Source organism: Anabas testudineus, chromosome 4, assembly GCF_900324465.2.
Source record: "Anabas testudineus chromosome 4, fAnaTes1.2, whole genome shotgun sequence".
Classification (NCBI taxonomy): Eukaryota; Metazoa; Chordata; class Actinopteri; order Anabantiformes; family Anabantidae; genus Anabas; species Anabas testudineus.
The window spans coordinates 20343327-20367798 of record NC_046613.1 but is presented as its reverse complement, the minus strand read 5'-3'; the positions used below and the strand labels follow the sequence as shown (position 1 = coordinate 20367798).

At 38.8% G+C, this 24472-nt stretch overlaps 1 protein-coding gene across 1 annotated transcript; it reads left to right on the top strand.

Annotated features, from left to right (window-relative positions):
- The first annotated feature begins 690 nt into the window (after positions 1-690).
- On the top strand, positions 691-24472 carry ap1m3 (adaptor related protein complex 1 subunit mu 3). Its single transcript, XM_026345541.1, has 12 exons — positions 691-900; positions 6062-6218; positions 6877-6944; positions 7793-7923; positions 11745-11892; positions 13448-13574; positions 16273-16415; positions 17223-17294; positions 17473-17631; positions 19762-19887; positions 20496-20571; positions 23060-24472. Exons 1-12 carry the CDS (start codon positions 859-861, stop codon positions 23080-23082), a joined length of 1272 nt encoding a protein of 423 aa, XP_026201326.1. The 5' UTR covers positions 691-858; the 3' UTR covers positions 23083-24472.

The window sequence follows — 24472 nt, the reverse complement described above, 5'->3', positions numbered from 1 at the left end:
TTCAACATGGTTACAATGGTGTATAATAATTATTGCTGCTAATATGATATTTGAACTCATTTATTTACTGTTGGATAGTTGTAACAGGAATACCAAATAAATATTAATAGTAAAAAGGTAATCATGTTCTGAACAGATATTTTAATCTGAATTACAGCATCTATAACTGTCAAAATAATACACAGTATTAGGTAATAGGCAGTGAGTAGTGGTCAGATCTTTATCTGACAGTAAAATTAGTCATAGTTAAGAAATTATTTTTACAATTACTGTCATGCTTCCAAAATATTAAGTTAGAAGGATTAAAGTAAAGTTAAAGTATTAAAAATAAAGAGGCATGGCCCTAGTTCAGATACAATACATGAATACAGCTGATCTTTTTATTATTTTGTCACCGAATGTTAAATTTCCTATATTTTTTTATTACATTTTGTAGTGGAGTAAAGATTTGGCCACAGTGGAGCCATGGCTGCATTCAGGGGATGGACCTGCGCACTGCAAAGGCATCTCAAATATGAAGTCAAGTAGCTACAGTAGGGCTACACAGCCTATATGCACTGATCACACAGGGGAAACATTTAAGTGAAGTACTAGTACCTCACTTCTGAAGTAGCCCACAGTACTGGAGTGATGTAGGCGGCCTCAGCTCCGGAAGCTGTGTCTCCACCGCTGCGCTCACTTGACGCTCCGGAAAAGCAGCGAGTCGCAGCGAAACGCATCGACTGAAGAGAGCGGAGGGCAGGAGGAGGAAGGAGGATGATGGGAGCGCATATTATCCCCCTCAAGTGACCCACATCTTACTGTAGACCCATCCATTTCTAGGCTAGTTCGTGTACTCGAGGATTTCCCTTCACCAACATGTCGGCGTCGGCGATTTTTATCCTCGATCTGAAGGGAAAGGTAAGTTTGGAGCGACTTGTTGGTGGTGGGGAAGTTGACATGAGGGTTATGAACGAAGCACCTGCCACTAGAAAAGAGTAACCTAACACATAGTAACCCCAGGAATGGGACAGAATTGACGGATGTTTGTATTTATTATTGATCAGTCTCAGCTTTGAATGATATCAGGTGTTGAGACTTTACGCGTATTTCCTGACAAGTAGCCTCCAGCCCTCATCTTAGAGAGAGATCAGGAAGAGCAGCTCAACTTGCCAAACTCGTTCCCCTAATGTTTCACACAGAGAGCTTGTTCTTGTGCAGCGATGCAGCCTTTTATTGTAAGTGATGTGTCCCATTTCAAAGTTGGAAACTTTCTGCTTTAAAGCCCCAGAAGCCACAGTGAATGACGATTGTTGCCTTCCGCAAAGTGTTATTTATAAAATGTCAGAAATGTATGTGTCCCACAGCCCATGGAGATTCATTTTATTTAGATTGCTCCCCTAGTTTAACAGCTCATAACCTAAAGATATTCTGTTTACATTCAGGTTAAGCAAATTAAGTTAAAATTAAAGTTAATTCTGTGGTCTGTGAAATGTGTCAAATGCCAGAAATTAGAAATGTCCATCACAGTTTCCCAGGAAGCAGAATCAAATTGTTTATTTTGTTTATCCAGCACACCCCAAATCAAAGATACCAATTTAAAAATAAGTGCAAGAAAGCCATCAAATGTTTGGATTTTTAATTACTCATAAGAAACAATAACCAGTGAATCGACTTCCATCGCTTCACATTTTCAAGACTAAGCAACTGATCAGTCAGTTAAGAAAATAATAGTGAATGAATATTGAGAACAATCTTTAGTTGCATCCTTAACAGTATTTAAATTTTTGAAATGCGTTTTTAGGAAACTATGCAGTAGTGTCGACTGAATAAAAAGGCGACACTGCGTTTTCACTTTTTATTCCATCAAGTTTTTCATCTAAACCTCACAGGGTTAATTTATTTGAAGACAAGAAAAGGAATGGCTGAAACTGTCTTGTATGCTTGACAATACCCATCAGAGAGGAGGATCAGCCTGGATGTGTGATTGTACAGATTAAAGGTTTTCTCTTTCTCCCTCTCCCTTTCCGTCTCTCTCTGCCCTGGGGCAAGTCAGCAGCTCTTCACCTTCACTCTTCTCCCGCCGTCTGTTCACAGGCGGCGTCTTGTCCCCTCTATTACAGTAATTAACACTGAAAAGTCAGCTGATATAAATTAAAATGAACACTCAAATATATAAGAAATGACACATTAAATAAGGATGTGTACACAAATGTCCCATTCCACTTCCCTGAAGTTGTAGCTTCTGCACTCCTGCATGAATGGTGGAAGTTATACTGTAGACAACATAGTATATAACACCTTTTGTATCAGATGAGACAACATTTAAGTGAGCGAATGCATTGAAACATATGACAGATGGGTGTGTCCTGGTTTGTTCAAGCAGTGTTGTTAGAAATTATAAATCAACATCAAATCCAGGAGAAAAGCAAGCCGATCGAAACTATTATGTGAAGCGTTGCATAGTTAATTTGAAATATAAATAATATAACATGCACAGAAGGACCAAGGAAAACAACAATAACTAAAGGAGGCTGCAGTAAATAGCACATCAGAAGAAGAAAGTGTGATGTCAGCGAGTCACTGGCTTGAAGAAGGTACTGGACATAACCAAATAGTCTCATTTACAGCCGTTTACCTCTTAACGATCTGTTTTTAGCACGCCAGCGTTGGTTGGTTGGTTGGTTGACCATTTCGGTTCAGATTAACATGCCTGTTGGATGGATGGTTTAAAATAGCCATGGTGCCTAGAGGATGAAGCCCCACTGACTCTTCCTGTAGTGCCACGTACAAGTTGACATTAGTAGTTTTGAGTGAATGTTAAATTAATTGTTATGAAATTAACAATAGTGCACACACTCATGTTACCCTCAGGATTCGTTGTAGCAGGTGACTTAATTACATTAACATTTAGCTCTAAGCACCACCACCAAATGACATCGCTTATTCTAGCTTGTTCAGATCACTGCATGGTACAGCACTTTTATTGAATTACATAATTAGATCAGTTTCATTCCAGTCCAGACCCAAACAGTGAAGGCTGTAGATCCTACATGTGTTGTATATCTAATATATGTATATCTAAAATATCTCATTTTCATCACTTTATTATATTTTGAGTAAACACTTCTACAATAACAATGACCCTCTAACTGAGCATACACAGTGTTTATTAGTTCAGGGGCCATTATTTCATTTTTTCAAGTAAACTTATTTTAACTCCCCACAGACCTGTCACTAAAACATCATCATTATTCTGTAGTATTGTTGTCATAGTGGAGTTGTGTTTTAAGATTTGTGGTGTGAGTGTTGATGGGTGACACAAGCCACCCTTAGGTTTCTGGATCTTTTTCTGTTCCTGTTTGCCTCCCACTGATTCGCCCCAGCGAGGGTTGTCTGTTGCCGTTTCCCTTTGGAGGTCAGCAGCGAGCGGCTCCTATTGATTACACTCAGTCACTGATTGCCTTTTGTGCCCCAGTAACAAACTTCCACTGTTGCAATGATTTTTCCTTAATAACTTTCAAGGCCACGAGTGGTTTTAAGAGATGCTATTGTTGTTTTTGTGACACTTACTTAAACCAGCATAAGGTAAGTACTGCATACTTAAAGGAATGTTCTCTTCTATATCTGCTATGGTAGAGCTGGGTCACTTCAGCTGCCTCTTTTCATTGAATGTGCCATTTTATATTTCCCTCAAAATGCAGCTGCATTGTTAGGAACTGGGGCCGAAACACACAACCATTGTTTCATGCAAAAATGCTCACATGAAGGCTCATATGAAACTTCCCACTAAGCCACATTTAGGCACAGTCCTTTAGTTGCATTAGAGTGTATTTAAAGACCATTTTCACTTTTTGTTCCCCTGTGCTGCAGCAAGAGGATAGCCCTGTCTACTACAAGCTTTTACTCATGTTACAGCGTGAGTCAGAAACTCAGTACAAACAGTGTTTGGTGCAAACAGCTTTGTCAGATTTGATGTCAGGACGGACAGAAGAGGAAAAAGGTAGAATAATATATGACCTGTTTGTATTTCTAAATGCCAACACAACGGACCAGAGAATTCTTCTAACAGTCTAACTTAGTGGTTTCACTTGGAAGTAGCACATTCACAGTAGACATTAATGAGACCTGGATTATTAAGTAGTGGAGCTTTGCTTTGGGGAATGAAATATGCTAACTTTTTGTGTGAGGTGCTCTGTTTGATGTGTTCTACCTCTGCTGAATATACTGCGCTCTCAGGTGTTTTTATTATATCTAATGTGAGTTTAACTGACACACATTCAATCCCACTATGAATGAATCACATTATGGTTTTTAATTCATCCGAACTGATTATGTGCGCTGCATTATACAAGTAAATCTGCTGATCTCGTTCTGTTTATGTCCTGGAGGCAGCTCTATTGAGAAGTTGCCACAGAAATTATTTATGGTGGAATAAACAACAACAATAAGGGCAACAAACTTCACAAATTATTTATTTATACAATATGAAGGATATACTGTATTTTCAATCACAGTTTGTTTCTGAACTACAGTTTGAATAGCAGGACACTTTTCAAGGAGGCCTTTTGGATACAAAGATTAGTCTATACCTCATTCTCTGTCTCTGGTGACCTCTGAACTCTTCGCTCCGTGGTTTCCACCTCCTTTCATAGAAGCTCAGCAACAGCCTGTTCATATCCTTTTCTCCTCAGATTGCTTTACTGTGCTGGAATTTTCTTTTTTTTTTTTATTTCTTATTTCCTCCTGCCTTTGTTGTATCTGCTCCTGTGTGACCCCAGTGAAATACAATCCACTACTAAAGAAAGTGGAAGCGTGTGTGTATGTCTGTGTGCGCCTGTGTGTCATCTTGATCCCTCAAGCGTAGTAGCTTTGATCTCTTTCTTCACTTTAACTCTGTGTGTCCGGACTCTTGCAAAACTGCTGAATCATCTGGTTCAGTGTGTGTGTGTGTGTGTGTGTGTTAAAATTAGGAGGTGTGGTGGTTTCACAGGATTATAGTAAACTAAGAATTGAATGGTGATTAGAAATGCCGTAGCCATCACATTTGCTCTTAGTTTAAAAAAGGCCAACACAGTAGCTGATACCGCTCCTGTCAAGTCCTGTGCAGCTCTCCGAGATATTTGTAGCTCTATGTCAGTTCTGGTTCAGCTTCTGCGTCATCTTTTTTGTTGTTTTTTGGGTTTGCATGTGCGGTATTATATTTTGAGTGGATCCACAGTGTGGATTGTTTCACAGAGTGGTTCAACTGCATGTTTGCTAAATGTCAGTATACCAGAATATCAGTGTCATAGATTTAAAAAATGGGGTCTTCTTCTATAGACTCGGAGACTTTTATCAACATGCAGCCATTTAAAATTCAAGTCATGTGTGAAGAAACTCACTATAGAAAAGGCAGAGATATGACATTTGATAGTGATAGTAGTTTCTGTTTGTGATCATAAGAGGCTGAATTTTATTATTGGGGGGGACTCATATTAGCTCCAGTTACTAGCAAGATTGACTCATAAATCTACTTCTGTATGAGCCCACACATACACAGGCTTATGTATATTTTTGGATTGTGGTCATTAAAGTTTTACTTGCCAACCTTGTCATGATGGTGCCACTAAAGTCAGGGGAATACCAATGTCAGCAGGATATATTTTCAGCTGACCATTAATGTCTGCACATTCATCGCAATAGATGCAATGATTATAGGTAATAATAGAGATATTTCAATCTGGACCAAAGCAGCCATGGTGCTGCTGTTAAATTAAGCTTTATGGATTTTATTTTACATGCATTTACATTTAGAATATTTTCACATTGTTTTTTACTCATTTCAAACCAGAAAATCATCTGAACATTGACAATGTCTGCATAAGCTTCGATGCATGTGTGCAGAAGGTGTCCATTCATCAGTCTATTAAAGCTACAAAGAAGAGGTCTAAGCTAGTTTGGATGTTTCCTCAGCACATGAGCAATATGTTCATCCATAAAGTTGGGGTTTTTGTCAGCCAGGTTTTGTATCTTAGCCAAAAGCTGTACATATTTTATATCTGGATAATTCCTTACTTTGCTCTTTACATTTTGCCCCCAGGTGCTGATTTGCCGTAACTACATGGGGAACATGGACATGAATGAGATCGACCACTTCATGCCCATACTGATGAAGAGGGAAGAAGAGGCTGATATGACTCCGCTGGTCAGCCATGGCTCTGCACACTTTATGTGGATCAAACACAGCAACCTTTACTGTATCCATTTGAGTTCATGACTGAGTAATGTGATTTGCTACAGCATGTCGGTGGAAAATGAGCATTTGGAATGATTAGAGTCATTTTTTGTACTTGAAAGTCACAGCTCTACCATCAGTCATAGGTATGTTTTATTACATCTGCAGAGAAATGGTCAAATATACAATGTATCTGACATTTACAACATCTAATAGATATACTGTACCTGAAAGGGTGCTTCCATGAGCTCTCTGCAGATCTGTAGGAAGTCCTGAGCTTCATATGTATCATAGTCTGTTGAAAAATTGAACACACATTCACTGTGATGTGTTATGCACTCCACTAGTGTATGTCTCTTTTTTCCATTGCTAGATCAGGCAGTCAAACCTCCTTACACATTATTCATTTGCTGTAGCATAATATTGCAGTTGTGAGTAAGTGGTATTCCCAGTGCACTGCGTTAGACAGCTAGCTGTTTTACCTCCCTGTGGCCATGTTCTCAATTGCTTGCGAATGCGATGAATTCTGGTAACATTTTATACCCACTCGCAGTATCTAAAAGACGTTCACACATATCTGCATCTATTCTATGACTGATTTAGAAAAAGACCTGAGGTGTCTGACTTGATCCTCATTGCTCATTACTTGTACAATAGTTTCTTAACACTCCTTTCTTCAGTGGTGGCAATGACAAAGAAGAATGCCAACGCTGCTCTTGTTTATTCCTTCCTTTACAAAATAATCCAGGTGAGTGTGTTTTCAGAAACATTTGTCTGAGTCCTTAATGAAGCAGATGTATTGGGGAAATACTCTTATGCATTAATTATGTTTATTGAACAGCAGCAAGTAGAAACTAAGCACATTTTCCAGAGGGAACGTGGCAATGCTGCTCCCTGCTCTTTATGTATAGATGTGTTGACAACCAAAATGGCCTGATTCTAAATAGATCTGCATCAAGTTGTGGCAGCAACAGTACACAGACCTATCCTCCTATTCCTCCTAATCATCATATTATCATCCTCCATTAAAAAATGTTATTTTGTCATCACTTCATATGTCTACTGACAGTTAAACTTCACTTTCTGTGTCATATTTTTTGTTGTTTTAGTCATTCATGCAGTGTTTTTCATTACACTAACGAGGGGTGTGATGGGATCTTGCGATATTAAAATGTAATGATATTCATTGTTGTGGGAAAAAATGATAGAGGATGAGAGTGAAGTTAGTACACAAGAATCTTTAAATTGTTTATGGACACCTGGTGGAAACAGTAACAGAGTGACAGGGAAGAGATGAACAATCAATTGAGTTTATGGTCAAACCTTTTACAACTCTTACATATAGTTTTATGTTTTACTGCATATGAGAATTCATACTTGGGAAATAGAACTGAAGTGAACTGACGTTATTACAAGCTAATTTTAAAATGCACCTGCATTCTTTAGCATTTTGTTACGTTCAGTCATATAAAAGATAGTTTTTCAAATCATATATTCAGCATTGAAGATTTCTTAAAAATGTAAATTCAGTATCGACTTGTGAGCTCAGTGTATCGTCACACCCCTACCACAAACTGTTCTTGTTTCTGTGCGCAGGTATTTAAGGAGTACTTCAAGGAGCTTGAGGAGGAGAGCATCCGTGACAACTTTGTGACGGTGTACGAGCTCATGGACGAGGTGATGGACTTTGGTTTCCCTCAGACAACCGACAGCAAGATCCTTCAAGAGTAAGAAAGCTATTGCACTATCTATGACCCTCCTCCAAGCACAATGCGTCTGTTCACGCGTGGGCAGGTTGATCTTGACAAGACTTAACAGTGATGTAGTTACTGTAGAGCAGGTTTTCCTAAAGGTGGTAGAAAGATATGAAAAAAAGTCAATCAATCATGTGCACTGGCATTGTGCGATGGCATTTAATGTTAACACTAATCAAGCTGATGAATGCATGAAATTAAAGTTTCAAGCTCTCAAAGGCTGTAATTGCTGCACTCCAGGCTGATTTTAATGTAGCCACATTAGCTCAAGTGGCACCTGTATCATCCATCAGAGTACAAAGCGTGACAGCTTTTCAGTGAGATAATAGCTGTGTGTTTCATACTGTAAATGACCAGCAGAGAGAAAATACGAGTATGTGATGATTCTGTTTGAAGTGCTATGGACCTATTTGTATTTTTTTTTTCCATTCAGCAAAGTACAGCCAGACACTACGGCCATAATCATGGCGGAGCTTTATTCAGAGAGTGAAATAAACTGAAGCAACCACTATTCTTGCGCTCCACAAGTGTTTTGTGTTCTGTGTACTCAGGGTTGTTTTGCTTTTCTCCTTCTCTTGGCTCCTCTGAGAGGCATTTGTTTCCAGGAACAGGCTCAACATTCACTCTATAGCCAGCCAGTTACAGTACCACTATAACACCGGGTCTGTTTGCACACATGCTATTAAGTAACAGTGAACTTTATATTTGAAATGTTCAAACTTACACAGTATATTGTTTACTGTTTTGTGTCTCGATGTAGTTGGGCTGTTTGTGTTCATTTGAGATTGATGTTATATTTTGTGTACTTTGTGTTTGCACCAAGGTTCTGCAAGTGTGTGTGTGTGTGTGTGTTTGTGCAAGTACGGTATGTTTGTTTGCGGTCTGAATAGGGCTGATAATTACCAGGCTCCTATTGGCACTCAAATACAATGACACTATCAGCTGGACACACTTGAGACCCTCAGACAGAAAAGGCCTGCTCTTCTTTTCTCCAAGTGTCATCTCTCTTTTGCACGCTCACATTCACTGTATCTCTGTCTGCAGGCTATTTGAGTTCTTTGACCTTTTCATCCTCCAACCACTAAACTTCTCTTTTTCTCTTCCATTACAGTGCTACTTACATGGTGAGAGTATAAATGTGTGTGTGTGTATGTGGGTGGGTGTAACGGAGGTGTAACAGAGTGAGATTGCGGAGATGATATGCATGTGAATGTGTTCACATATATCTTCGTGTGTGTGTGTTATGATTGCTATTGTCATTCTAATGTCAGTTTAATGCCAACCCTTATTCTAAATCCTTTCATTAACATTTCTAAGAAGTATCGGTGCAAAACAGAACAAACAGTAAAGCAGCAAAACAACCAAATGCCAACCCTCAGCACACTTGTTGCACACTTGGTGCCTTTCATCTTTCTGTCAGACTTTGCTGCATGTCAACATGCATTCAAGACCCTCTAGGTGGGAGGAACTGGGACGGCAAACGAGGGAAAAAATGTCGCCTCAATCCGTCAATCAATCTAAATCTTGTTTACTTAACACTTTCTGTGTTGACATTAGAAATGTACAGTTGAACTGAAAACAAGATGCTTCAGTTCACGGTTAATATTTGTGGCACTTGACTCAAATAGCTAACTCAATTTAGAGCAGCTATGATCAATACTTTTAAAAAGACGATGTGAGAGAATGTGAAGAGAAAGTTCACAGCTTGTTTCTGCTACCCTCAAGTGGCCAAAAAAATCAATTATTGCTGTTTAAAGATCTCAAAATAAGATTTAAGACGAATGGTTAAGTGCAAAGTTGTGTCTTTTCTCATTAATTTAATTCATTTTTATTCTGACATCACAAATCAGCAACACAGTTAAATGTGATTCAATTTGCAGAAACACACGGTAATCTGGAAAGTAATCTGAAGCAAACAGACATATTATTAGTACCCATATTGACTCGCATCAATGCGTGCATCGAAACTACAAACACATATACCAACCCTTTTGCTGTACTTATTCAACTGAATGGAAAATCCTCATAAACATACAAAACACACAGGACATCATACATGACATTGATGGTAACAATGCAAGCACAGTGTCATACAGAAATATGAACATAGTCGACCTGGATCACTACAGCAACAGAGTTTTTGGACTGCAGAATTTCTAAATAGAAAATCCACAAGAAAAAAAAAAAAAAAGAAGGAATCATAAATCATGAAAGTTGCATCATTATTATGTTTACTCTACTTCTAGCTTTGCACATTTTCTTCACTCTGCAAAAGATGCACAACAAATGTATGTGAATCATTGACTCTGGGGGAAATACTAAGGACAGGGGACAAGAAGAAAAGGTGAGGGACAATTGAATGTAATAGGAATAAGGTTGAAGAGAAGTGATCAGAATAAGGAAGGAGGTGAGAGATGGTGACGGGTGGATGTGTGCATACATCAGTTAAAATCAGTTTGTCCTTCGTGCAGTTGTTTGCAGTACTCGATCTTTTCTGTCAGTCTGTTAGCCAAACTAAAAATGTATATCTTTAATTTTAGAGGAGAAATTTCAGTTCTCTTTTGCACTTTACATATAAAGCAGGAAAAAATGTAGCTGCAGGTATAAATATCCAGTCAGCCCTGCAGTGAGTAGTAGCAGGGGGCAGTCGTTTGGGTAAAAACAGGCCTGCTTACATGTTGTTTGTCTTAATACAGCTCCCTTCTGTTCTCATGACAAGTCATTATGTCTCCCTGGACACTGTTAGACAAGACTGGTATAACAAACTGGCTCTCCAGCCTGCTCACTAAGAGACTATAGATCCATGGATGGATTAGAGGGTAGACAAGATTCTTCCTGATAAAAATACGTATTGTGAACAGAATTGTTTTTGACACAGTTAAGACTGAATCTAATTAAGTACATGGCACATCAATGTTGTATATGAAAGAGGTCCCTTTAGTAATAAATCCACCTAGAATTATCACTTTCCCTGAGCTCTATGATGTGTTTCAGGATTCTCAGCTCATTTTTCATAGTTTTACAGCCTTTAATGTTTTGGCTTACTCCCTCCACTTTTGATCAGGAACAACAACAGAAACCCAGAAAAGGTTTTGCTCAAACTGTTACAAACAGTCCTTTGTCTATTATATGTCATGTAATGAACAACATGTGCCTCAGTCATCACAAGATTGTCCATCATCAATAAAAGCTAAAAAAGAAAAGGACAAGTCTTTGGAAAACGTATACATATCAAACAAGTTCTGGCATTTCCTAGTGGCCTCAAAACCACAGAACCAATTCAAGACACTTAGTGCTGCGGTTATTGTGATGTCATGTAAACATCTAAACATCTAAGTGTCATTATTATCTGTAGCCGCAGACAAAATCTGTTTATGTAAATCTCCATTTTCCAATTACACCCATGAATAATCTTCATACTACATGAATGCGAAGCCTCACTAACTTATACACGCTAGACTAATTCATTTATTTTAAATCATGAGGTGCGAATAATACAAAGACTAAAAAGAGATTGGGTTCATGACGCACGGTAAACACACGTCCCGGTTTGTTGTCACTTCCATTTGCATTAAGTTATGAATCTTATTGTGGTGATGAGATTAAAATATTACTTCTCTCTACGAATCTTTAAAGGACGTTAAGAGACTAAATTACAATGTAAACCTACGTGTACTTACATTTCTTCAGAATTCTCTGTCTAAAACACTGTAATGAGGCGTCTAACCATTTGTTTTCTATCTAAATTTACCGACACTTTGACCTGCACTTCACTCTGCCTTTGTCTCTTTTAGGTACATCACGCAGCAGGGTCACAAATTAGAGGTCGGTGCTCCTCGACCTCCTGCTACTGTCACCAATGCTGTGTCTTGGCGGTCTGAGGGCATCAAGTACAGGAAGAATGAAGTTTTTATGGACGTGATTGAGTCAGTAAATCTCCTGGTGAGGACGGTGTTTGCTTGGTTAAATAACTTACAACTAACAAATTCACATCTTCAATTTGAAAATATGTAAAGAAAATAGATGTAACAAGTCGCAGATTAGCAGTTTTTAGTTTTATACTACTAGTCTTAGAAATCATCAGGCAACTTCTGTGTTAAAATAACATGACTACCATTAGTGCAGTTTACTTGCTCTTGGGGCTACATGTGTTTTACTATAAATAATACAGTGATAAATAATACAGCATGTCTGTGAAGGCTTCTGTCTAGATTTGTCATAACTGCAGATTGCTGATTTATCACACAAGTGCACCATAGTGGAGACAATTGCTGCAGCATGGTGTGTTTGTCTTTGATCAGAACCACAACATGGTTATTATTCATGTTTACTACATATTATTCTCATAGTTACACGTAACACCATTAGAATATTAGTTTTTCTTTATCCATCATTATCCATTGTTATATCTTCTTTCTTAAACTGATGGAACAACTCTGTTTAAAATAGTGTTGAGACTTGAGGCTAAGCTGCTGTGTCACTGCTAAAATTGTCTTTGTCAAAGCCCCAGGTCTGTTTTGACTTCACCAAACAATGTTTTCCTCTTTCCTTGAATTGAATTGCCAAGGAAGTGGTCTCTAACAGCAACAATCCTCCATTTATATCTATGTCAGTATAAGATTCTGTGATACTTATGTGTCTGCGACTCATGGTTAAGCAAATTACATTACAAACAAAATACATTACATTTGTCTGACAAAAATCTGAATTAGTACGCAAAAAGTGAAATAACTATATAACTTTTTCAGTTTCTTAAAATGTTGTAACTGCTGCAAAATGTATTACATTTTTAAAATGTAGTGAAAACTAAACAATATTTATATCATAATAATCATGTTGACTCATGTTGAGCATAATATCTAGACTTTGTAAATTCTTTGAAGCTGTTCTATTTATCTCCCATCTCTTATTAAGCTGCGTGACAAACCCATTTATATGAAAACATACGTGAACACGCTGCATCGTTCAAAGCTGGAAAGAACAGTGACGTCTTTCTTTTCAAAGGTCTTGTCCCTGACACAAAACCTCAAGGACAACCGAATAACAGGTCTTTATGAGTCAAACGTGAAACTGATGAGGTGTGGGTATTTAACCACCGTTCTACAGTTTCCACTTCCTTTTCTGTTTTAGAGCTTCTTTATTCTTCTTCACACCCGTGCTTACATTTCTCACACTGCATGCTAGGATCCTTTCAGTCTTGTTCTTCTGTTGTATCGTCTGTTTATAGCTGCTGAATCTTGCTCTGGGTATCAGTCGGTTTGTTTATTTCTTCCAGTTTATGGCTAGGGGTCTTTGTGACTTTGTTTTAGTGCTGATCTGTGTGCTGCAGCATGATTATTGAAATAAAGTGAAGTGAAGTACACAGGTATTTTGATATCAGTACAGCTTGTGAACTTTAACATGCCAATAAGACAGAATTAACATTTAGGAATGCAGTAATCTCCGCATATAATTGAATACTTATGTTTAAAGTAACGTTCTCATCCTGTTCTTATAGGTGAGTGCCAACGGCAGTGTCCTGCGCAGTGAAATAGTGGGTTGTATCAAGCTCAAAGTAGTCCTGTCGGGGATGCCGGAGCTCAGACTGGGCCTCAATGACAAAGTGCTGTTTGAAATCACAGGCCGTAAGTAACAAGTCAAACTCAGTGCCTCCAGGTAATCGTATGTAGAAGCATGAGAAAGCAACATCACATAGTGCACACAGTGGATTTACACATTCAGCAAAGACATGAGTGGAGGACTTTGACAAGTCAAGGTGTACAGTTATATCCTAAAACACTTTGAGGTGCATGTTTTAGAAGAATCTAATGAAATGAAATAATCATTACATTATTCTCTAATGTGACCCCAGTGATCTGTGAGATGAGCTCCAGCTAATGCAGCTCTTCCTCTTTGTTTCAAAATGTGCTGGAATAATGTTTAAAGTCATGTTGAAAGAAAGATGAACTGAAATATGAACTAGTTCAAGTTGTTGTTGACTTTAAAAAAAGCATTTTCTTCATTGTAGCAGGACTTTAAGTGTCAACATTTTGTATATGTCACTGTACTGACAACTTGCCTCATCACTCTCCTTGAACTGGTGCCATCCTTCCACCTTCACCTCTTTCTGTTTAAAGCCCTCACTCCTACAATCCCTCACTCAGCTCAGCTGTCATCTTTCCTCATCTTACTTTTCCTCTCCTCCTATTTTCCTCATTTTTCCAGTAATTTCTCTCGCTGCTACACCCCCTCCCTGCACCATCCGCTCCTCCTTCTCCTTTGACCACATTTCTTCCTCCCTACCACTTCTTACTGAAGGGGGAAGGCTCCTCCGCCGTCTAGCCTCTTTGCCTCAGATTTAATCCTCACCCCAGGCTACAACCCTGCAGATGAAAGGTGAGGGTCTGAGGATATCCTGAATGTGCAGCCCACAGCCCCCCTGCTGTGTATTTCAGTCTGGGAAATAACACATCCTCAGAAATAATGATCAGAAAAAATGATCAAACAAACACACTGGCGGATTCAGGAACACACACCCACGCCCTGAATGTTTATACAAATATTAAAATGTGTTTTGCACTCATCTTCAGCAGATACACTTTTACATATCATTTTGCCGTCATTTGGTGATTATCATTTTGCATGATGTGCAGTTTTTTATCACAGCTGGATGCAGCCAAACTGAGTATAAATCATTAAACACTGCCCCCTGCTGGTAGCAACCCAGAATTGTGATTACAGAGATCAAAGCTAAATTTCCTACACTTTACATTTGTAATGTTGAAACCGGCACATTGAATTAAGAATTTTCACAAAAATGGGAAGGTTCTCTCAATGAAGATAGTTTGAGATGCGATTTCGTCAACTTGGATTGTGTGTTAATTAAATGTGTTGTCACAGAATAGCAAATGATGCCCAAGGTCAGTTTTGTTTGATTAAATGATCAATCAATTATCAAGTTAGTTGTGAATAATACACTTTCAGCTCCACAAGCTACAAACCCTCTCCCTTGAACGCCCAGTTTATAACAGTTATTTGTTAAATTGTTCCTCTGGCCACCTGAAGATGCTTTGGACAGAAGCATTTACCAAATGTCACGGCATGTATTCTTTTTTTTCTACTGTGCAACAGCAGACAGAAAACAGATTAGGTAGCTCCTGCCTGCTGCTGTGTATTAAAGGCATGGAAACAGGTGAGAGCCCTAAAGATAAAACCACAGGGGAGACTGTTACACCTTAAGTCATCCTCTGACATGTACTCACACGCAAACACTCTCACTTGTCTCTTCTTCTAGCCCCTGAGGTCCTAGCAGTGACAAAGTGTCCCATATGACCTTTATTTCATCCTTGTCTTTATTATGCAGCATGCAAATGTTTTGTATGTGCACTGTGTGTGTTAGTGTGTTAGTGACATAGAAACATTGAGAACAAGAGAAGCATTTTTGAAGGGTGTGCCTGTTTTGCTTCTCCAGGAGTATTGTGTTCGCCCTGGATCTGACCTCAGCCAGACTTTCATGTATTAGGAAATGTCACACACACACAAACATGCATACGTAAGCAGAATCAATAGAGACATGTGCAAGTTCACCACATCAGTAAACACAGGCGTGTTTTAACCCCCCTGCATGTACGCACCCATGAGAGAGAGAACAATGAACAAGGAAGCTGCATACTCGAACACACACACACACACACACACACATGCACACACACACTCACTGACACTCAGGCCCGGTCCACGGGTGCATTCAGAGCAGGTGGAGCTGACTGTTGAATGGCAGATTTATCTACATTTACAGCAGATTTCCACCACTCAGCAGCCTTCATTAGCCACAGAGGAGGACAACGTCGGGCTTCCTCCAGTAGAATACTGATATCTCTGTAGCTACAGTATCGCCTCCTCCTGTGTCTGGCAGCTTAGGCACCCCCTACTGACATAAATGGTACTGTACCTTTGCATTGATGGTATATTACTACATGTAGTTATGTAGTAAAACAATGTGACACCTCCCATTGGTAGGAAGATATTTATATTTATTATTACACATATTAGTGCAGGTGTGGGTGTATTTCAGAGGCAACTGACCGGGCTTCAGTGGGGAAGAAGATGATGGCAGCAGGTTTTGAAGGCTGAAAACTGTGGGAGTTTGTGTGTGTGGCTGCTAAATAATTGTTCAGTGGGGGACTAGAGGAGGACAGATGGATTTGGTAGCACATTGCGCTTACAGTGTGTGAGGGAGACTCGGAGAGTGTGTCTCAGTCATCATCACTTTGACCTTGATTTCCCCAAGGCTGCGTGAAAAGCTCTCAATCTTTTTTGTGTGTGTATTTCTGTGTGTGTCAGGAGAGAAGAGTAAGACAGTGGAGCTGGAGGATGTGAAGTTTCATCAGTGTGTCCGTCTGTCACGCTTCGAGAACGATCGGACCATTTCTTTCATCCCCCCTGACGGCGAGAGCGAGCTCATGTCCTACCGTCTCAACACTACAGTGAGTAGGACACACAAACAAATGTTTCTCTTGAACACACACACACACACACATAGATACTCACACCACCTGCATACCAGTTCCACCAACAACACACTTCATATTTGCTCTGCTGGGTCGTGTATTCAGGCTTTACCGAGCTCATGCAGCTTGTTCGACTATAGATTCAAGGCTGTTTTTACAGCAGTGCCACCTGAGGGCCTGGACATTACTGGATTTTGGTTTCATTTCTTGTGTACAGAGATTTCTGCCTTAGTCGAGAGACCAAGTTTCTTATTAAGCGTTCTACAACTTTCTTTCTTTTCTTTACTTTTTTTGTTGGACTTACTTTGCTGGACCCAACTTTTGTGGGAGGTGAATGTTGTCTTTGTACTATTTATCATCAACAAAGTAGGTCGTTGTATTGTCTTTTTAATTACATTTTACACAATGTCTCAACATTTCTGCAAATGAAGTTTGTAGATATGTTCCTCAGGACGTGGTAGAGACCAAAACAGAGCTAAAAGGAGAGTAAATATTGAACTTACATTCTCTAGGTGGCCAGAAACACAGCTCAAGATAATTTAAAAGGGTTTTATCAGTTTCTGTTGGTTTTAGTTTTTTTTAACTCTTGGAAACTCATTACTACTTTCATAAAAAACCTAGTAGCGTTATGGTCTTGGTAGATGCTGAAATACAACCAGAATCAGCTTTATTATGCAATCTAATGTAAATTTCCCACTGTGTCCCTCTGGTAAGTCTGTTGTAGTGATGCATCTCAGTGCTGTATTTGCTCTTCTGACCTTGTCCACTCTCTCTCTCTGACAGGTGAAGCCACTAATATGGATCGAGAGCATGATTGAAAAGTTCTCTCACAGCCGTGTGGAGATCAAGGTGAAGGTAATGATGAGTGACACATACATATAAACACACACACAGTGCCAGTGATGCCCTTATTCATTAAAATAACTGCAATGTATCTCAGTGCAGTGTGAATAAAAATGATTTGAATTTAGACGGGTATGGTTTTATTGTTGTAAAGGTCCTCGGTGACTGAGTCCTCTGTCACTCCCTACAGGCTCGAAGTCAGTTCAAGAGCCGGTCCACTGCCAACAATGTGTCTATTTTGGTGCCAGTGCCCAGTGACGCTGACTCACCCAAGTTCAAGACCAGCACGGGCAGCGCCAAGTGGGTGCCTGAGAAGAGCGTGGTGCAGTGGAACATCAAATCTTTCCCAGTTAGTGTGACCTACAAACACAACATACCTCAGTACATTAAGTATATGTTGATGTTGCAGATGCTACAGTCTTATTCTATTCTACCATTAAAAGCAGGGCAGGGGAAGTAACGAAGCATAGTTATCAAGGGGATTTAAAGTATGAAGTACACATCAATAATGATTCATTAATGGAAAATCTTAAGAAAACTGGCTGCTCTCCTTTCTTTTGGTGTTACTTTTAGTATATGCTGATTTAGGACTTCAACTTTTAAATGCAGGACTTTTACTTCTAAAGAGGTCACCGACACTGTTGTTTTGCTATATCGTACATTAAGTTCAACTGAAACAGTTTAAAAATAAAAGTTGTATTTGGACAAATATTAGACATTTCTAACACTGTGATCCATGTTTCATGCACACATGCAGTGGAAAGAAAAAGTTTCAATGGTTTTCTGCATTCATTTGTCATAAAATGTGATCTGATGTTCATCTAAGTCGAGAGTATTAACAAATATAATGTGCCTAAAGTAATAACCCAAAAATAATTCTGATCTTTCGTGTCTTTATTGAGAAAATAAAGACAGCAATAACCTCAACCAGGTGCTTCCTGTGGACCCACACATTGTTCAGCCCATTGTTCCTGCAGAACTGCTTTAGCTCTGTCACAAGTAACAACATGAAAGAATTACTTATTTTTGTGTTTAGGCACATTATATTTGTTAATGCTCTTGACTACTTACATGAAGATCAGATCACATTTTATGATAAATTAATGCAGAGTATTACGAAATTCCAAAAGGTTCACATACTTTTTCTTGCGCCACACACACACACACACACACACACACACACACACACACACACACACACACACACACACACACACACACACACACACACACACACTTTCTTATCTCTCAGTTTTTGCTGTTCCAGTCTCTGCGCTCACCAAAATATAAACTCCTTTTTAAAACATTTTAAATATCATAAAGCATTTATTCACTTCAGGTTCCTTTTATCTGTCAAGTTCAGATATCTCTTCAGTAATTCATTACGCCTTCAGCCTGTCAAACTGGGTTAAGAATTGCCATTACTGGTGACATATTGTTATGCAGCTTGTGTGTGCTTCTGCAGAACATTATTCTTTATCACTGTCAACCTTTGAATGCTATAAAATTACCTAGTTTCACAAGATTTGATGCTTCACTTGTAATGTTTCATGGAGGTTTATGGAAACAAACATAAAACAGTGGTATGTTGTGATAAGAGAGTGGTAAACACACTAATCCCCAGTCCATTAGCCTTCAGCTCCATCCAGCTTTTCGCAGTTCTGCAATCAGCCTGCCTTAGAAAGCAAAGTGTATAGAGCTCTCATGAATTAGTCAGCTTGCCATCAGCTAGTCATTTATTGGTTATGGGTGCATTATGCAAAAATATGCTTTCTTATCAGCCGTAGGCAAGAGTAAGGATAAGAAGGTTCCCCACTGCAACTGTGTGATGGCATCAAAATACACTTAGTGGCCACTTCATTAGGTACACCCGTACAAACTAAATGAATCCAATACAGCAGCTCAGCCATAAATGAAACTTTTACAAGGTTATCATTTCAAATTTTTAGCTGAAAGGTGATAATGCTGCTATATGTTATTATTGATTTCATCGGTGGGTGTTGCAGTTGTGCTGGAGTGCATTGTATTATGAGTTTTTTTTTATATATATATAAATATATATATATATATATATATATATATAAATGACGAGCTATAACTTTTTTTGCTTATATTGGGACAAACCTTAAATGTCACAGAGAAAAAGTGAAACAAATGTTTAAGTTGCTTGAAAATAAAAAACGGGTTTTAGTAAGAAACACCCAAAATACAAACAGACTCAGTGTTAGGACTACATACAATCATTAACCTGTTTTATGTGTTTAGAGTCAAGATGTTTGCCAGACTCTAAATCCCATAAATTTCTATCTGATTCACCTTGATATGAAATGGGAGTTGCCTCATGTTGCCATGAATATAAAGTTGGTTGATCTCATAAAGAACTGCATATTTATTGGATGATTTATTGGATACCTGGGAACAGAATTCATCAGACAAACTAAAGGTGTTTTCTTTTCTCTTTCTCTGTGCGTGTGTTTAGGGTGGTAAGGAGTACATCATGCGGGCACACTTTGGGCTACCGAGTGTGGAGAGTGATGAGCTGGAAGCAAAGAGACCAATCACAGTTAACTTTGAGATCCCTTATTTCACTGTGTCTGGAATTCAGGTTGGACCTTTTATCTTTTTTTTTTAACACCCAATAGAGAGTGCTTTTTAAAATCACACTCCCTTTTCTAACCACACTTTCAACAACACACTAATTCTCAGTCACTCATGGCTGCACTGCAATGAGAATCCAGTGGCCGTTACTAATACTTGAATAAATAGATAACTCATTAAGTCTTTTCACAATTCTGAACTTTCCGGCTACTTAAAATCTCCTCTTACATTGTGTCACAGCTCACTCTCTGCTGAGGCACAGTGCAAATCACAATTACAATAAAGAAGCGATGAGGGGTAGCAACTAATAAACGTGCAGAAATCTTGTGTACAACAAACATTCAAACATGTTGCATGATGTGGCAAAATGAAACACCTCATGAGAAGAACATCTTCTACTGTAATGATCTTTTTAATAGTTCCATTAGCTTCTTCAGATGTAGATGTGAGAATTGGAAGTCATTTTCAAAATTAACCAATAAAGATTTACATCTGTGTCAAGTATGCTGCCGAGCACACACTAACTTAAAATGAATAAGATGAATACGACTTAACAAATTAGGATGTATATTAGACAGTGCAATAATTATTAATTAAATTGACTGTATTCCCCAGGTGCGTTACCTAAAGATCATAGAGAAGAGCGGTTACCAGGCATTGCCATGGGTGCGGTACATCACACAAAGTGGAGGTGAGAACAAACACACATACGCTACTGAATGGGGGCTGTTTTTAAATAGTGTGTACTGATCATACTTTTTATACCCTGCTACAGATTCTGATACTACTATTTGATTGTAAAATTATACAGAGAGAGAAAGAGAGAGGAAAGAGTAGCAGAGAGAGGTCATAAGATAACAACAAATTCAGACCCTAGGATACTAAGTGCTAATCTAACACAGTTTGTTCACCACTTTGAACTATGTATATCTGAGCCTATGGAGGTTATTGGAATGTTTTTATGTAAGCTAACATTATATGAGAGATTGAGGTTTGAAAAAACATTATTGGATGAGTAAAATGACTAAATGAGGTACATTTCCAAGTTAAATTAAGTTCAGAAAAAAACATTCTTGGGTTAGGTTATTAAAAGTTAACATGCAAAGAAACAGCCTGTAGGGGTGGTTTGATTGACAGTAGCATTAACCACTGGGAGGTCTAATCTTTTCTAAAGCACAATTAAAAACAACTAGTGTGTTTAGAAAGAAGTTAAATATACAATTACAAAATTAACATTATGAAGCTGAATGTTTATAATAAATGTCAGTGCTAACATGATGTATTATGAACTCCAATTTTTGTTGTTTTATTTTTTATGGTCTTTAAAAGCAGTATCAGTTCCAAAACACATTAGGAAACCAGAGGTTACAGTACCCCCAGGTTAAATGAAATGTTTTCCTTGTGAGAGCCATGTAAGACTCGGCCCTTCTTCATGACTATTCAGTGTGTGCCCCAGGAATGAACCCAACTGTGCAACATCCATTATATCCATTACCTGGCTCTGTCACCATGAGTCATAGCCTCAGGGGCTTCGAGTGACACCACACAGGATCCTGAGATTAGAAACTGCTAACCCTTGAGACATAGAATTCTTTGTCCAGGGTTGGTTAAAAATGTTTTATGTCGTCCAGATTGAATGGGGCTAAAGTAAAGTAAAGAAAAGGCAGGTTAATTTGTTTGCAAAGCTAAGACCTGGTATGTTGACATTCATTTGCTGCCCTGCCAAATAAGCCTATCTGTCATATTCGAGGATGACAGCAGGGGAGACAAGGACCAAGAAATTTTAAGCATTTGTGACGAATATCAAAACACTAACTTGAGATTTTACTTTTAAAACATATTAAAATATAATTAGAAAAAGCAACTTCACTGTAAATTGCCATGTTGAAGTTACAGTATATTGATGAGAATGCAGCAAAATCCTCCTTACGTGCTCACTAGTTTCAATAAGTGAGGGCAAATGCAAATGATTTAAAGACTGAAGCCCAATACCTCTGCTGCACCATTGCCAGAAATCCTCAAGTTTTGTACCTGCCCTGCGCCCTAGGAATGAACCTGACACCATTACATCAATCATTTCCATTTCCCGGCTTTGTCAGGTATGAATCAGGGGCTGCAGAGGTTAAATGATGCCACAGTGCCAGGAGGCTCCCAGGTTGGCACTCAGCAAATGCCAAGGTTACTGTAACATCAGCAAGGAAGCAAAGTAGAGTGAGAAAGAAAGGAGAAGGACAAAAGACGAGTATGTGCGAGAGAAAGCAGAGTGATGAAGTTAGGGGGACTGGGGAGGAGGCTATCACCTTTCTCTTATTGTTACAATCAGCAGCTCAGGGTGGGAGGGGGGAGAAAAGAGAGTTATCACATTTCACTCAGCACTACCTCCTATACACACTCACTGATTAAACAATACCCTGATACTGTAGACTCACTGTGCTGACTTAGTGATGAGTGATGAACAGGCATTTAGCAGCCGTACTGTGCAGCAGTAGGTGACGACTCTGGATATGTTCAAACACAATGTACACATCAAAATAAACATGGAGAGTCAGACTTTTGAGGCAGAGATTTGGGAGTGGTCATATGTTCGCAGGGGGTGAAACTTCGGAAAACCTATTCTTTAAAAAGAGCCAAAATCCCCTAATGTCCCCTCTGGACTAGCGTCTTTTCAACTAGCTGCTGATACCCGATGATTATCTAGCACTTCTGTGATCGGTCCCTCTGAAAAAGATAAATGTGCTCCTGGGGTTTGCTGCTCATATTTTAAGCCACTGTGGAAACTACCAAAGCACCTGATAAAGAAAGAAACACCTGCAAGGCCTCATTTCACTCATGAACTTTCCTCGTCTGTCAGGCCGTGATAACCTGCAGTGGCAAATATGCTTATGGAAGTGGTGTTTGTTAAAGGCCACTAAAACACAGCAACTTGAATAAACAACAAAATCAGATTGTTTTCATATGGAACCTGTCTTAGGGGTTTTATCATTTTATTTTGGAAACACTCTCAGTAAGTTGGTGTATTAAATACTGTTGATGTGATTTAGTAGCAAAGCACTACAGCTAGTACTAGTGCAAATCTTGTTTGTGAGTTAATATGGTTTAAATTGGCAGTGATGTGAAGTGCAGAGGTGATAAGGGGGAAAAAAGCTGTGTTAAAGCTCTGCTGTTACATTTCTTGGCAGATTACCAGCTCCGGACAAACTAAAGGGCACAGATGCTGCTAGACGATGGATATTTTCTTTCTCTGTCTGTCCTCCACTCCTCTCCTCTCCTCTCCACTTCTCTTCTCTACTCTCCGCTCTCCTCTCTGTTTCTTCAGCTGCCCGTCTGCAACAGACAGCAGAGGACAAGTGCAGGAGGACACATTCATTTTTTTCCCCACTCTGAACAGAAACAAGACATCATCCCTTCCTCTGAGACGAACTCAATTCAGACAGGAAAGGCTGTTGCATCAACTCTGACCTGTGATTTATTTTTTTAAGGGTTCCTCAGGACTCCAGTAAAACAATTTCATATGCGAATAATGGACTGATAACTCAGTGAGCTCCAATTTCCTCACTTTTAATATGATGTCCCTCAAGGTTAATTTGGAGCAGGATTCTGGGAACAAAAGATTATTTTTAATCTAGTTTTAGTCTTGGAAAACAACATTGAAATATCAAATTTGAAACCTTATCTAGTTGTAGTTATTGACCAGCTGTAAACCAACAGGACAAGAGGACACTGTGATGGGTTATTGTCATATTTTAATCAAATGGCCATGATGTTGTGGATTTGTTTTTTGTGCCATCTTCTCCGGCTGTACATTCATCGCCTTAAAGAATTGTGTATCATCATCATGTATCATTACCTTTAGCACTGTGAACATAATCCCCAGTGCACTGAAACTAACACCAGCAACCAGATCAATGATTAATAAGGCACAATATTGTCAGAGGCTTTGGCAGTGTAATATAATACCATTAACACACTCCCATGGGGCCTGTAACCTTGTCCTTTTGCTTGGAATCAGCTTGCAGCTTTGAGGCAGAGGCACAGAATGAGCATGGAGCAAATTTTTTTTGGTCATATTTCTATCTGTCATTTATACTGTACTATTTAGTCCCCTGTTAAAATGCTTTGAAGAACAAGTACAGGGTTTTCTACAGGATGGGGGAGATAGGAAAACAAAAGTAAAACACCCAAAGGGATTTATGTTTTTGCAGACTCTGGTAATATTGACAATACAGTATATTGAGGTAATTGTTTGTTCATGACTCCTTTTTTTGTTTTTTTGTTTTTTTTTTAATATGTCAGCCTCCCCAGGCATGTATTTTTCTTCAGCGCAGTTTGTGGTGTAATTCACTCCCTCAGTTGTGCATTCAGTGCACCACGGTGGTTCAGCTGCACTGCCAACAGCACAGAAGAGAATCCTGATTAGATTTATTGCATCTCTGCTGTTACAAACAGAACCCTGTTACAATCAATCCATTATATTTTCTGGGGAGATATTTCAGAAACCAATGAAGTGTGTGTTTTTTCTTAATTTATGAACTGCTGTTTGTCCATAGGAAGCAAAGGGATATATTTGGAAATAAACACTTTTTTTTATCTTA